Consider the following 12,057-nt stretch of genomic DNA (forward strand, 5'->3'; position numbering starts at 1 on the left):
TCAGATTTATTTCAGTCGTGGCTAGGAAAAAGACGTTGGGAGCCTTCAGAGTAACTGATAAGCCTTTTCTAGTTAACAAATCACTTCTGTGGTTGCACAATTTTTCCAAAAATTTAAAAAGTGCTCTACTGCTTTTCTACTTTTGGATTTCCCCACGTGTTCGTGCTTGCATTACATCTTTTTGCACCAACCCCCTTTGGAAGCTGTGCTCCAAGAAGATGAATGTCAGCTTCACCTAGTTCTTCACCTAGCAAATACAAAGGCAGTGACACTTCAACAGTAGGGGTTTATGAATAGAGAAGCTGTACTCCTGAGAATGCTACAGGGCTCTGTCTCACTCCCGGCACCCAGTCATAGTGGCTGCAGCCCTGGCCCTACAGGTCCTGGGATTAGGCAGGGAGAGTGTGAATCAGAGCGGGGGGTGGTCATGAAGCGAAGATGTCACCAAAAAGTTTGTCGGAGTGAAACTTCCGTGCTAATATTCCAACGCTCCTTTCTCAGAGGTAAATAATAGAGGTAGAAAAGGGTAAAAATAACGTTCACTATTATGACAGTCAACTACCTATAATGGAGCCTGAGAAGGCACTGCAAGTGGTAAGGATGTGTAATGACCACTGAGAAAAAAATGACTGATAATTATCTTTAGAAGTATTTTGTTAAAAGGCAAATAATGAAGATGTTGATGAGAGTTTTCCAGGCCATTTTCTTCAAGTTCTTACTGTTAAAATAGAATTTCCACAGTATTCTGGCTTTAAATCAGTAACTTTATATGTGGCTGATAGCATATCTTGAAAATAAATGAGCACATTACTAAAGATTCATTTGTCTTTCAGATTTATAAATTATTACATTAAATCACATTACTTCCTTGAAACTGTTTACCTGAAAAAAACAATAAATAATGTTGGGTTTATATTCCATAAAAATCTATACAGCTGACAAATACAGTGTTCATTTTTTCAATTATTTTAATTATGGAAAGCCTAGAAGGAAACAAAATACTTAAAAATCAAAGCTTCCAAAGTGTAACTAAGAAAACATTTTGGACATTATTTATATTTAACAGCTTTGGAGTTTAACCCCGTCTGTATAAAAAGATGTTCAGAATGAACATCTACTTTTAATTTCTCTTCTCGCCCCTCATCTGAGTAGATTTTATTTATGCATTAGACGACCTTTTTGGCCATTAGAACCATCTTGCTTCAGCAGTTAATTAACATAAGTACCATAATTTAATATAGTTAATGCTACTTGATGCCCTTTAATGTACCTTCCATTAGTGATATTATTGTAGTATTACCCTGTAAATTAAAATGAGATCAAGACTAAGAGAGTCACTCTTTAATTAAGGTACTGGCACATTGCACTCGTCTATTATTCACTGGAGAAAATCACCCTGATTTACTGAAGCAGGACATCCATAAGTCAGAATTAGTCCATGTAGATTATTAGGTTTATTGAACAATGTAAGTACTACGAAGCTGCTGAAATTGCCAACAGCCATGCTTCCTCTTTTTCCTTCATTATCTTAATAAATACACAAGGAGAGGGAGTAAATGGAAGCAAAATAAGTATGTGGCAAAAAAAAGAATAATTTTTTTAATGATGAGATTATAGTTTTTTTCTTACTAGTAAAATAGGTATCTAATGTATCACATTTCAAAAAGAGCATAAATGCTACAAAATTCTAATGTCAATCAAAACACTATTTTTCCATCAAACAACACTAGCCAGTATAAAACATACACATGCACAGAGCAATAGAGAATTGGATCTCACAAGCCCACTCATCTCAAGCAAAGATCAACAATTTTTGTCTCAGTTTTTTTTTTTTCAATCGAAGCGTATTTATTGGGTACCCATTGAGTGCCAGGCTCTTTCTCAGGGCTAGGATAGAGGTTTCATTTTCTCAGTGGCTTGGGCACAGGGTCAGCAGCTGAGTGAGAAGATGGGCAAGGTGACAGCAAGGACGAGGAGTAGGGAAAGGACGGGGCGGCGTTAAGGATACAGCAAATAACTGGAATTCTGTAAACACTGGGATGATGCAGGCAATAGGCTTAGCACGGTCCCGGCAGGGGGCGGTGGGAGCCGGCTGACTCAGGTCCTAGTGGGTGACACCGTCCCGTCCCCACTGCAGGACATCGAGCTCTGTTTCACAGTTTAAGATTTCAAGGTAAAAAACAATTCTATATTCTCTGTCCACTATACTATGCATGTTTACATCTGGTCTCCATTCTACTTTCCCAAAATAACTCATGTCAGTTTCCACATTATGGTGGGGGTGGGGATAGAAGTAACAAGTAGAAAAATATCATGATCATGATCACATATAGACATGTAAAGGCATGTTAAATGTTGCAATCATTTCATGAGATGGTGGGGGCGGGTGCAGGGAACAAGAACTTCAGTTGTATTTTAAAAAGCATGCATTTATGATAGTCTTGAAAGGGAACCTTTAGAACTGTGTTTTAGACATCATCAATTAATATTTAATCCTTCTATAGATGATTTGTTATATAAGAGAAAGACAATCTAGAACATTAATCTTACTGAAACTTTCAAGGGCAAAATAATTAGATCAGCTTCTATGCTGAAAGGCCCCTGAACCAGGCTGTAGCTCAACATTTCCCTTCAGTGGCTCCAACATCAGCAGATCTTCTTTATATAACTTAAAAGCTGGAGACACGCCCGAGCCATCAGACCTTGCTTCTTTAGTCCCTCCCCTAAGACTAAAAATACTCCAGCCATCTGGTGCCTAGTGCAGTACATGCCAGCATCAGTTCTGCCCTGAGGATTTGGACGAAGTCTGGAGGTGACAGAAGAAGACCTTATGGAAGGGGCTCACCTCTACTGGACCTTTCTTGTTTGCCCAGCTGCTTCTCTTCAGCTTACAGTTGACTGGTGAACAGGAAAAGACAGTAGAGCTGAGTCCTGAGAAGGAGCGGGGAGTCCTCCAAACTCCTCAGAACCACTGAAATGCAGTTGGAGGACACGACTAGGTTGGGAGATGGAAGAAATGTGACAGATCTGAAGGAATCTACACTTCCAGCACATCACCTTCAGGAGATGGCATGTTTGACAGCAGTGGAGAATGCATAAAAATGCCTGTAGCTTACAAGTTTATTTTATGCTTTCCTTTAAGTTATTAGAGGAAACAAAATGATTGCTAATAATAAAAATAAGCACAGGCAATGGTTTTTTCCCAACCAAAAGGCTTCAGAAGATCGCCTTTTTTACAAGTGGCGAATAAGAGTATTTGGGGAAGTGGAGCTATAGGAATTTGGAGTCAGATTAAGGATGTCTTAAACTATAAGGAAATTGACCTAGATGAATCTACAGAGTGATGTAGATTACATCAGGATTAAAATTCAAATCTTAGTTTATGAATTGTTTACCATTGTTCATGTAGATGAATTGAGTATTTGTCATTCCATTGTGGCAAGCTATTGTTAATAATATCAATTTCAACTATTTTCACATATCATACGTCCCCAAGAATAAGATCCGGGAAATACAGCCTTTTGCTAAAATGTTCCTGATTATAATGGCTGTGTATTATTATAAACAGCAAATTCATGTTGAAGGCAACAGCTCCATGTTGCCTTGTCATGTACCCTGCTAATGAGACATGAACTATCCTCTACACCTTACAACTCACAAGTTCAATATTATTCTGCTTTAAAGATATATTCGTTATATACCACCAAGAGCTTGGTAAAAAGTTTTAAGAGAAGCTTCACAGATAAAGGCTCTTGATTCTTCCCTGAGGAACATGAAGCTAGAAGAAGCTGAGAGTAGACAGCCACCAGTTTCTGCTACTTTTCCACAGCTAAGACTCTGAAACTTTGACACCACACTACAGTCAAGCCCACCTTTCCATGCTGTGTTCCCACTATGGCCTTTATCTTAACAGCAGTGACCTCTTCCTTCTTCCAGCACACATACATAAGACAAATCTCTGACAGACCAGAAAGTCTCAACACTTGTCCAGTTTCCGAGAACTGAGTTGCCTAAAGGATGCTGGAAGCCAATAAATTGAATCAATCCTGCCTTATCTGTTTGAATTTCATTATTAAATAATTAAACCTACATGACATATACTATTTATATTCTTATTCTCACACAGTTCAATTTAAAGATATCTTGGCCTTTTTTTACTGGCATTTATTTCTTTGCTTGCCTTTCCCTTTTCTTCCATTTGCTGGATACTCCACTTTTACCTTTCGTCTTTCCACTCACTGTCTCATGCTTCCATTCCCCTCAGGTGGTCATTTTGATAACATACCACACTTAAAAAGCTGGTTGAAAATCTCTATGTGGTGGTTCTGGTTCTCATTATTGAAGTTTTTCATTTAAACATCTTCAAAACTCTCAGAAACTTGCTCAATTCTGTCTCTGACATATTATCAAAACCAGAGCTATCCCTGACTGTGTTTAATTAATGTGTTTAAACTCTGGTCCATGTGTGATTGATCCACAAGATGAAGGGAGCCCAACCCAGGTCTATATTTTAAATGCTAGTATATCTTTCTAACATAATAACATCTAAAACCTGAAAAGTACAGCTTGTCCCAAGTTAACAAATGTTTCCTAGATGCTTTTGATTCTGGTTTAATAAATTTAAAGAAGTAAAATTCCAGTTTTCAGATTGTGCAATATAACAAAACATAAATTGATTGGTGTACCGTGTTGAATCCCTGTTCTGCATTTGTAAACTATGATACTGTATTTCTAGTTTTTGGTTCCTTATAGGGCAAATGGCTTTGCTTTCCCTGGCTTCATTGCCTTAAATACCTAAAGGGCCCCCCAACCTAGGGAGTTACTTTTTAAAATTCACTTTTATTTAAATTCTGAAGAATCATGTCATGTTCAATGACAGCGAGTTTGGGATTACAAATTACTGCTGAGAATGAAGGGTCTCAGACCTTCAGAACCTACTTCTACACTGGTGTTCCTAAAGAAAATGTTGCCGTAGAAATTGACAAATGTTACTTTAGAGCTGTGAGACTGATATTCTGGCATTTTCTTTGGACACACCCATTCCCATTGAAGGCAGACAGATTTTCTCTTACCTTCCTCGCACCTTTATGTCTGAGATCGCGTAAAAGTAGCGTGCCAAGTGTAGCTCATCTACAAATATTTCCCCAACGGCTGGTCTTAGCAGCCTTATCCTCAGGTCTGTGACTGTAAAGAAATCTCTGAGTTTCTTGGTTGTATCCAGCTGTCCGTAGAGGGAAGCCATATTGCGTAGGCGAGGTCCAGCAAAAAACGCAAACCTGTCTTTGATTTCAAAGTGGATTATTTTGCTATTTGTTGTATACCCTGTTGAGTACTCTTCTGTGCAAATGATTTCTAAGACCGTATGCTGTGATAAATCCTTCACGGATTTAGGATCCATGTGAAAGGCATCTAAGCAGTCTGTGGCATAATACTGATAGGGCTGCCATGTTCGTCCATAATCGAGAGACTTCTCCAGGATCATTTGGTCTGGACGCCCAGATTCAAAGGTAATAACTATGTTGTCTGTTAGCTCAATGGTTTTGCTCCAAGACAGAGTGATGTTAACCTGGAGAGGCTTGGGATACTCCTTCCAAGTGGCAGACTGCCAAAATGTGGAGGGATGTCTTCCTTCAAAATCAAACATCAGCTCAGGGGGGTGTGCCAGCTCAGGGGTACTCGCATCACACTCATTATTGCACATGTAGGGATTGCCCTATGGAAGAAGAACAAAAGAGGGTGCATCAAAACACTGGTTTCCCACAAGTCTTGCCATATTGCTGTTGCTCAGTAAGAGGCTAGAAAAAAAAAAAAAGAAAAAAACAAAAAGCAAAATCTGTTTTCAGTAATCATTTTTATTTGCCCTCACTGGATTCTCTTTCTTAATAGCTTAAAAAAAGCAATATGGTAATTTTCTTGTCTTGTTTCCTTCCATGTGCTTTAAGAAATGAAAACAGTTTATTTATCCCATATGTGTTAGACCCATAATGTGGTCACAGAAGCACGAAGACACTGAGCAACTGTCTAACAGCTCTAATACCTCCGCTTCCTCTTAGAAAGATGCTATAGAAAAGCAAGGGAAATTCCTCCCTGCCTGAAGGACAATCCTTAAGAGCACACTTCTTTAAAAAGTCACTTTTCAAGCAAAGCTTTAGAATCAGCCATGAACCATAGGTACCTGTGTTCTGTGGGGGAGACAATACTCCCATACAACATTCAGCATTTTTTTTTTTTTTTTTGGCTTTCCCTGAAATCCATTATACTTAACTGGGTCCTTGATTCACAATGTCTGATTTTAAAACATTTACTTTGCTCGCCACAAATTATTAAAATGTGGTACCCTAAAGGCTCTGGGGCTTGGTCCAAATATCTGCCATCTTGTTAGGTAAAGATAAAAGGATTGCTTAGAAAAGTCTTGGGGCTGGGAGTGTGCTCCAAGTTATCAGGCCAAGAAAACCTGCTACTCAATTAGGAGGCTGTTGCACATCAAACCACAGCCACTTGATGCCTTTGTTACTCTGGGCCAGCCCATAGGCAGTTCTTCATGGATGTTAGTTATTACTGTTCTCCCTTTAACTAACACTGCTTCCTTCACAGCCATTCAGACAAGAAGCTAGAAAGAAATATCCTAGTTATATTACAACAAGTTACGACACTGCTTATGCTACACTAAATGGTTGCTCGGTAGATTCTATGGCAAATGACAAGTTACCAGATTTTTGTTGATTTCATTTTTTAGAAAACAAGCCATACTATTTGTACTCAACTATTCAGGTGTTTCTCTCTTATTCTGTACTCAGTTATTATGAGCATGGCTGGGTGGAAAGAATTGATCCTCACACTGTCCTTAGGCTTCCTTTTGTAATTACAATTAGGTTTCTTGTTTTTTTTGTTTTGTTTTGCCATGAACTGTGAGCTTTTCATCATACCTGTAGGATACAAGAGCTAGTCCTCTGACAATGAATTTCCACTTTCGACACTGACACTCAGTTATGAAATAGAAGATGAACACAGGAGAATTGCTTTGGTCTCCCTAGAGGCAACTTCCTCCTACCTGGTCAGCTAATACTCTCACTCTCTCCTTCTCGTTAATGTAACTGAATCCTGAAGTGGGCAACAGGTTTTAGAGACTCAAGTATAATTGTGATAGGGCAGGAGAAAGGAGAGAAGGTACATTATTTGAGGAACAGGACTGTTTTAAAAATACACTCAAGGAATCAGTGATAATGAAAATGTTTCTGTACTTCTCTCTCGAATTTCAATTCCCTAGTCCTGATCCCAGCATCTGCGGTACTATTTATAGTATCCCCTTCAAAATGAGCCAAGGGAGGGGGGAAATAAGTTTCTGTTCCAGGTGGAATAAATCACCAAATTTATTATTATTTAAAGTCTCTTAAGCATGCCAGAGAGCCAAATGCAAAGCTCTGCAAATGGGCAAAGGCTTTTTATGGAGGGCTATAAATATTGTGGAATCTGTCAGGATTTATAAATTCTAAATATATGTAAATGCACATTTTACAGGAAGAGGTCAGATTTGCACAAATCACACCTTCATTTGAAATTTACTGAAAAAATATGGTCACTTCAAAATCTGTCAGCATGTAGCCATCTGCGCAGTCACTGACTTGGATGGTACCATCTTCCTCCTGACAAAAGTGTCTTTATCTGAGGTCAGGGCTATGGAAACAAGGGGAAAGAGCCTTGTTTCTTGATGCGGGATCCACCAAAGTGAGTTATCAGACGTTCATAGTAAGTTGTGTGGCAAGATAACATTTGTTTACTTTCAGCATAGATGTGCAGAGATTCTCAGATAGGGATATGGCGCTGGGACCACAGGAGAGGACACATTAGGCTGCTTCTGGAAATTGGTCAATACTAACAAACGTATCTTACAAACTATGCCTGAAGAAATCTATGTAAAAGGCTCTCATGCCTATACTCAATAAAAGGTATTGCCAATAACCACCATTTAGTTAGCACTTGTGTGCTGGACACTACATACATTTTCCTGGGTAACCCTTTCCATCTCTACCCAGAGAAGAGGAAATTGAAACATAGAGATGTTCAGCAATTTGCCCAAGGTCGCATAATAAAGTCATTGAGAGGCAGAGAGGAGGCTGGTGCCTCTTACCCCTTCCCTGGCTTGTTGAATTCTCAAGTCGTTGGAGTTCCCTCTGTTGCAGCCCTGTCGTAGAAACAGGATTGGCTGGTAGAAAGGAAATGTCTCAGATCAAATGAGTTTGGGAAGCACAGCCTAATCTTCTTGTCTTGGAGAGTCCTAACGAACATTTTCATAATCTGAGCTATTTTGAAATTAAGAATCCTGTTTAGCTTCACATAACACCTAGTTTCACAGACTTATGTGACCATGGAGTCCCTGTGTGGTTTAATTACTCCTGTTCATATTCTACAGAAATCATGTCCTGGAGGGCATCCTTAGAGATTCTCTGCTTTATATCACTCCTGATGTTGTAAACATGTGGAGGTCAAACAGCACCGCAGTTTTAGCCCTTTAATGGAGGCATGACTACGGAAAGCACTAGGTCTCTTCTCAGTGGGCCTCCTTCCGTTGAGACTCAGTGGATCAGCCAGCTCAGGGCAAATGTCTACATTCATATCACGTTATTCATCGCTTCGCACAGATCTGGTGCTTTAGGCATCTAAAAAGATGAGAGTAAAGATTCATACATGCAACAATTATTTATTGATTGCCATGTTTAAGTCACTCAGCTTGGCTCTCAAGATACAGCAGTAGACAAATCCAAGTCCTTGCTTCCTGTGGCACTTCCATCCTAGTTGGGGGAGATGCACTAAACAACAAACATAATGTGCTGTAATGTTACACGGTGTGACTTGTATGGAGAAAACAAAGCCAGCTAAAGGAGGCAGTGGTATTACGGGAGGAACTGTGATGGTAATTTTATTTTGGGAAGTCAGAGAAGGTCTCCCTGATAATGTGACACTTGAGCTGATTGAGAACACTTCCCAATTTATACTGGAGATGATCAGACGAGGTTTACCAGAATGACAGTTTCGTCCTTCATTTGACTCTACTCTTAGTGATATTTTCAGCAGCATAACAATTTATTGAAATCAATGGGTAAACAAATCATTTCAAATGAGAATCTACACCAAATGACTGTAGATACCAAAGGGGGAAAACATCAATTGGATTGTTCTATTTCATAGCACTCATGCTCTTTTAGGAGATTAGTGATTTATGGCTATTAACATAACTTGCTGAGATATGATGACATTGAGAGAAAATTAACAGAGGAAGCAGGAAAAAAACAAAAGATTTCATTTTGGTCCCCTGCCCTTCAGGTGAGAGAAAGGAAAAGAGAAGAAGAAAGGTGAAGAAGCCATAAATCTTATCACTCCCCAAAGAAAAAGCTGGAGGAGAGATTACAGGCTGAAATATTTAGTGTAAATATTTCACATGGGTGTGATCTGTAATACTGTTGTTACAGAGAATTATCAATATGAAAACAATTCCTGTTAAAGGGATTAGTTTAATTAGATTTTCAACTACTTCCACCCCACCCTAATCCTCTTTAATAACATCAACAATGAAATTTATATAAGAAAGCAACTTTTCCCGACTTACAAAAACAAAGAACACTTCTTCCTGCTATATCTAACAGATTCAGGCATCAGAAAGTGTAAGTAATTATTTTGTGGCCAGCAGGCAGCCTTAAATAGATCTTAATTGAAGTTCGACAAGCAACATATCCTTAGCCGATTGTCTGTGGACAAAGAAGAAAATATTTATGCCTATGCTGATAGTATTTACACCACTAACAAATGCCTAAATAATTAAACAGATATTGCTGCTAAATATTTTTATAACAATTAGAAGAAGATTGCGATGTTTAATTTCACTTTTAAAATGTTAATATTTTACCTCTGGGAGAACTGTAGTTCTTAATTAGCAATTTGTAGCCAAAGTGGAATATTGTTATTCTTCCTTAATATGCTTTCAGAATTTAGAGAGATAAATACAATTTGAGGCACGTTTTTACTGTTTCTATTGATGGAAGTTGCCTTCCTTCCTTCTGGCCAAGTGACACTCTGAAAAGAACATCCTTGCACCTAAGATCTGTTAAGCCCTCGAGAGTTTTATAGTTTTTAAAAATCTCATGTAAGCAGTATTAAGATAACACTTGTGGTTGCTATCATTTTGACTTGGCCCTTCCAAGCTTTACCTATGGGCACACTATTGGGAACAACAGTTGAAAATGAAGAGAATTCTTATGGGAGATTTGCTGATGAACTGTAAGCTACGTGCCAAGCAGGCATGTATGCAAGTGCTTGTGAGACATGTTTGGGTTAACACTTAAATGCATCATGAAAAAAGAATGAGACAGAGATGTCCTGTACTCATTTGCATCTGGCTCATCCTTGCTTGTTTTATTGGTGACAGTCTAAAAAGACACAAAGGCAAGAAGCAGCATTCTGGAATGGCACTCCCAACCTGTTCCTGCTGTGACTCTGAAATAGATACCATTAGGGTTTTTCCAATGCAAAGCCTTTAAAAGAGTGTGGAAATTGGTTGCAGAGCCTGCTATTCATTCCTCAGAGATTGGAACCATGAGCACCATGCTTCCACTGAAAGGCTGGGGCATTGTCTAGACAGGTTCTGGGAGACTAGTGATTGACTCCTTTTATCAGAGGTATAATTTTTGGTGGAGAGACTCCCCTTCCCAGTTCCTTCTTGCCACTTCCTGGCCACTCTCCCTTGCCTCAAGTCCTTCTGCTCCCAAATTTTTGCTTGGCTATAGCATGGGAAGGCCCCTTCTTTATGACTTTCTGAAGATATTTTGACTATTCTGAGTCTGGGAGCTGATGTTCACAAGTCATGCTGAGGTGCCCCCTTCCAGTCTTATAGCTCAGTTACTGGCACTGGGGAGAAGCAGAGACAAGTCAGTACCAGAGGTAAGCACAATCTAAGATAGCGGACGTCTCTTGCAGATTCAGAAGTCTGAAAGATAAAGAACAGCACCACGAACATACTAACAAGCCCTGATCAGCACAGTTCTAGAGACAGACTGTACATCTTCAGACAGGAAGGTCCACAAGGCCTTATGTTTCCAGTTGCCCACTGGCCCTCAGGACAAAAAGGGAGTGATCTCTACAAATGGCCGTGTAGTGCAATCCCATTTTGTAAGCTTCTTTGCTAACTGTATGCTGGGTACCAATGGGTGGTATGCATACAGCAACAGTACTCACTAGTCCCCCTTTATCCGCTGGGATATGTTCCAAGACCCCCATTGGATGCCTGAAAGTGAGGATAGCAGCAAATCCGATTGCTATCAGTCGAAACATTTCTGTTCATGTTTTCCACTCACAAATGTAATACCTCTTCCCTCTTAACTAAGCACTTACCACACACTGTGGCCATAACTTTTGCAGTTTGAGGTGTGACAGCAACACCAGCACAAATTTTTCTCTTTTGCAGTTTCACAGATAGAAGATCTGTTCTTACCATAGCTCTTAGCAACCTCAATGTGATTTTTTTTCTTTCCTTATTAAGTCGAGAACTTTTACCTTTTCACTTAAAGGAAGCACTTTACAGCTTCTCTTTGGCATATCCAAATTGCGAGCAACACTACTCCTGTGTCTTGGGGCCATTATTAAATAAAATAAGGGTTCTTTGAACACAAGCACTGTGATACTATCACAATAGTATCACAGAGATGACTGAGATGACTACTGATTAGTGGGTGGGTAACATCTACTGTGTCAGTGTAGAGATTCTGGACAAAAAGATGGTTCAAATCCCAGGATGGATAGGGTGAGGTGGTGTGAGATTTTATCAAGCTACTTAGACAGGCGCACAGTTTAAAACCTATGAACTATTTCTAGAATTTTCCATTTAATATTTTCAGATTGTAGGATACCTGAAATTATGGGGATTACACCTGTGGATAAAGTGGGACTACCACATCCTAAATACTATGAGACTGGCCCAGCATTAGGTATTCTGAAGCTGTTGTGACAAAAGCACCCACGTAGCTGTCAGAATGGGAGTCTCAAATCTCAGTTTTGGAGAATATGGCC

The 12,057-nt window shown here is 39.3% G+C and overlaps 1 protein-coding gene across 7 annotated transcripts in view; it reads right to left on the bottom strand.

Moving 5' to 3' along the window:
- NTNG1 (netrin G1) overlaps positions 1-12,057 on the bottom strand; it is a 347,271-nt gene that overhangs the window by 162,054 nt on the left and 173,160 nt on the right. For all 7 annotated transcript variants that reach the window (XM_009001807.5, XM_035252257.3, XM_009001801.5 and 4 more), the window contains exon 3: positions 5,073-5,713. In XM_009001807.5, coding sequence (XP_009000055.2) covers positions 5,073-5,713 — 641 coding nt within the window. The remainder of the gene's footprint in view (positions 1-5,072; positions 5,714-12,057) is intronic.

The sequence above is a fragment of the Callithrix jacchus genome, chromosome 7 (genome assembly GCF_049354715.1).
Source record: "Callithrix jacchus isolate 240 chromosome 7, calJac240_pri, whole genome shotgun sequence".
NCBI classification, from domain to species: Eukaryota; Metazoa; Chordata; class Mammalia; order Primates; family Cebidae; genus Callithrix; species Callithrix jacchus.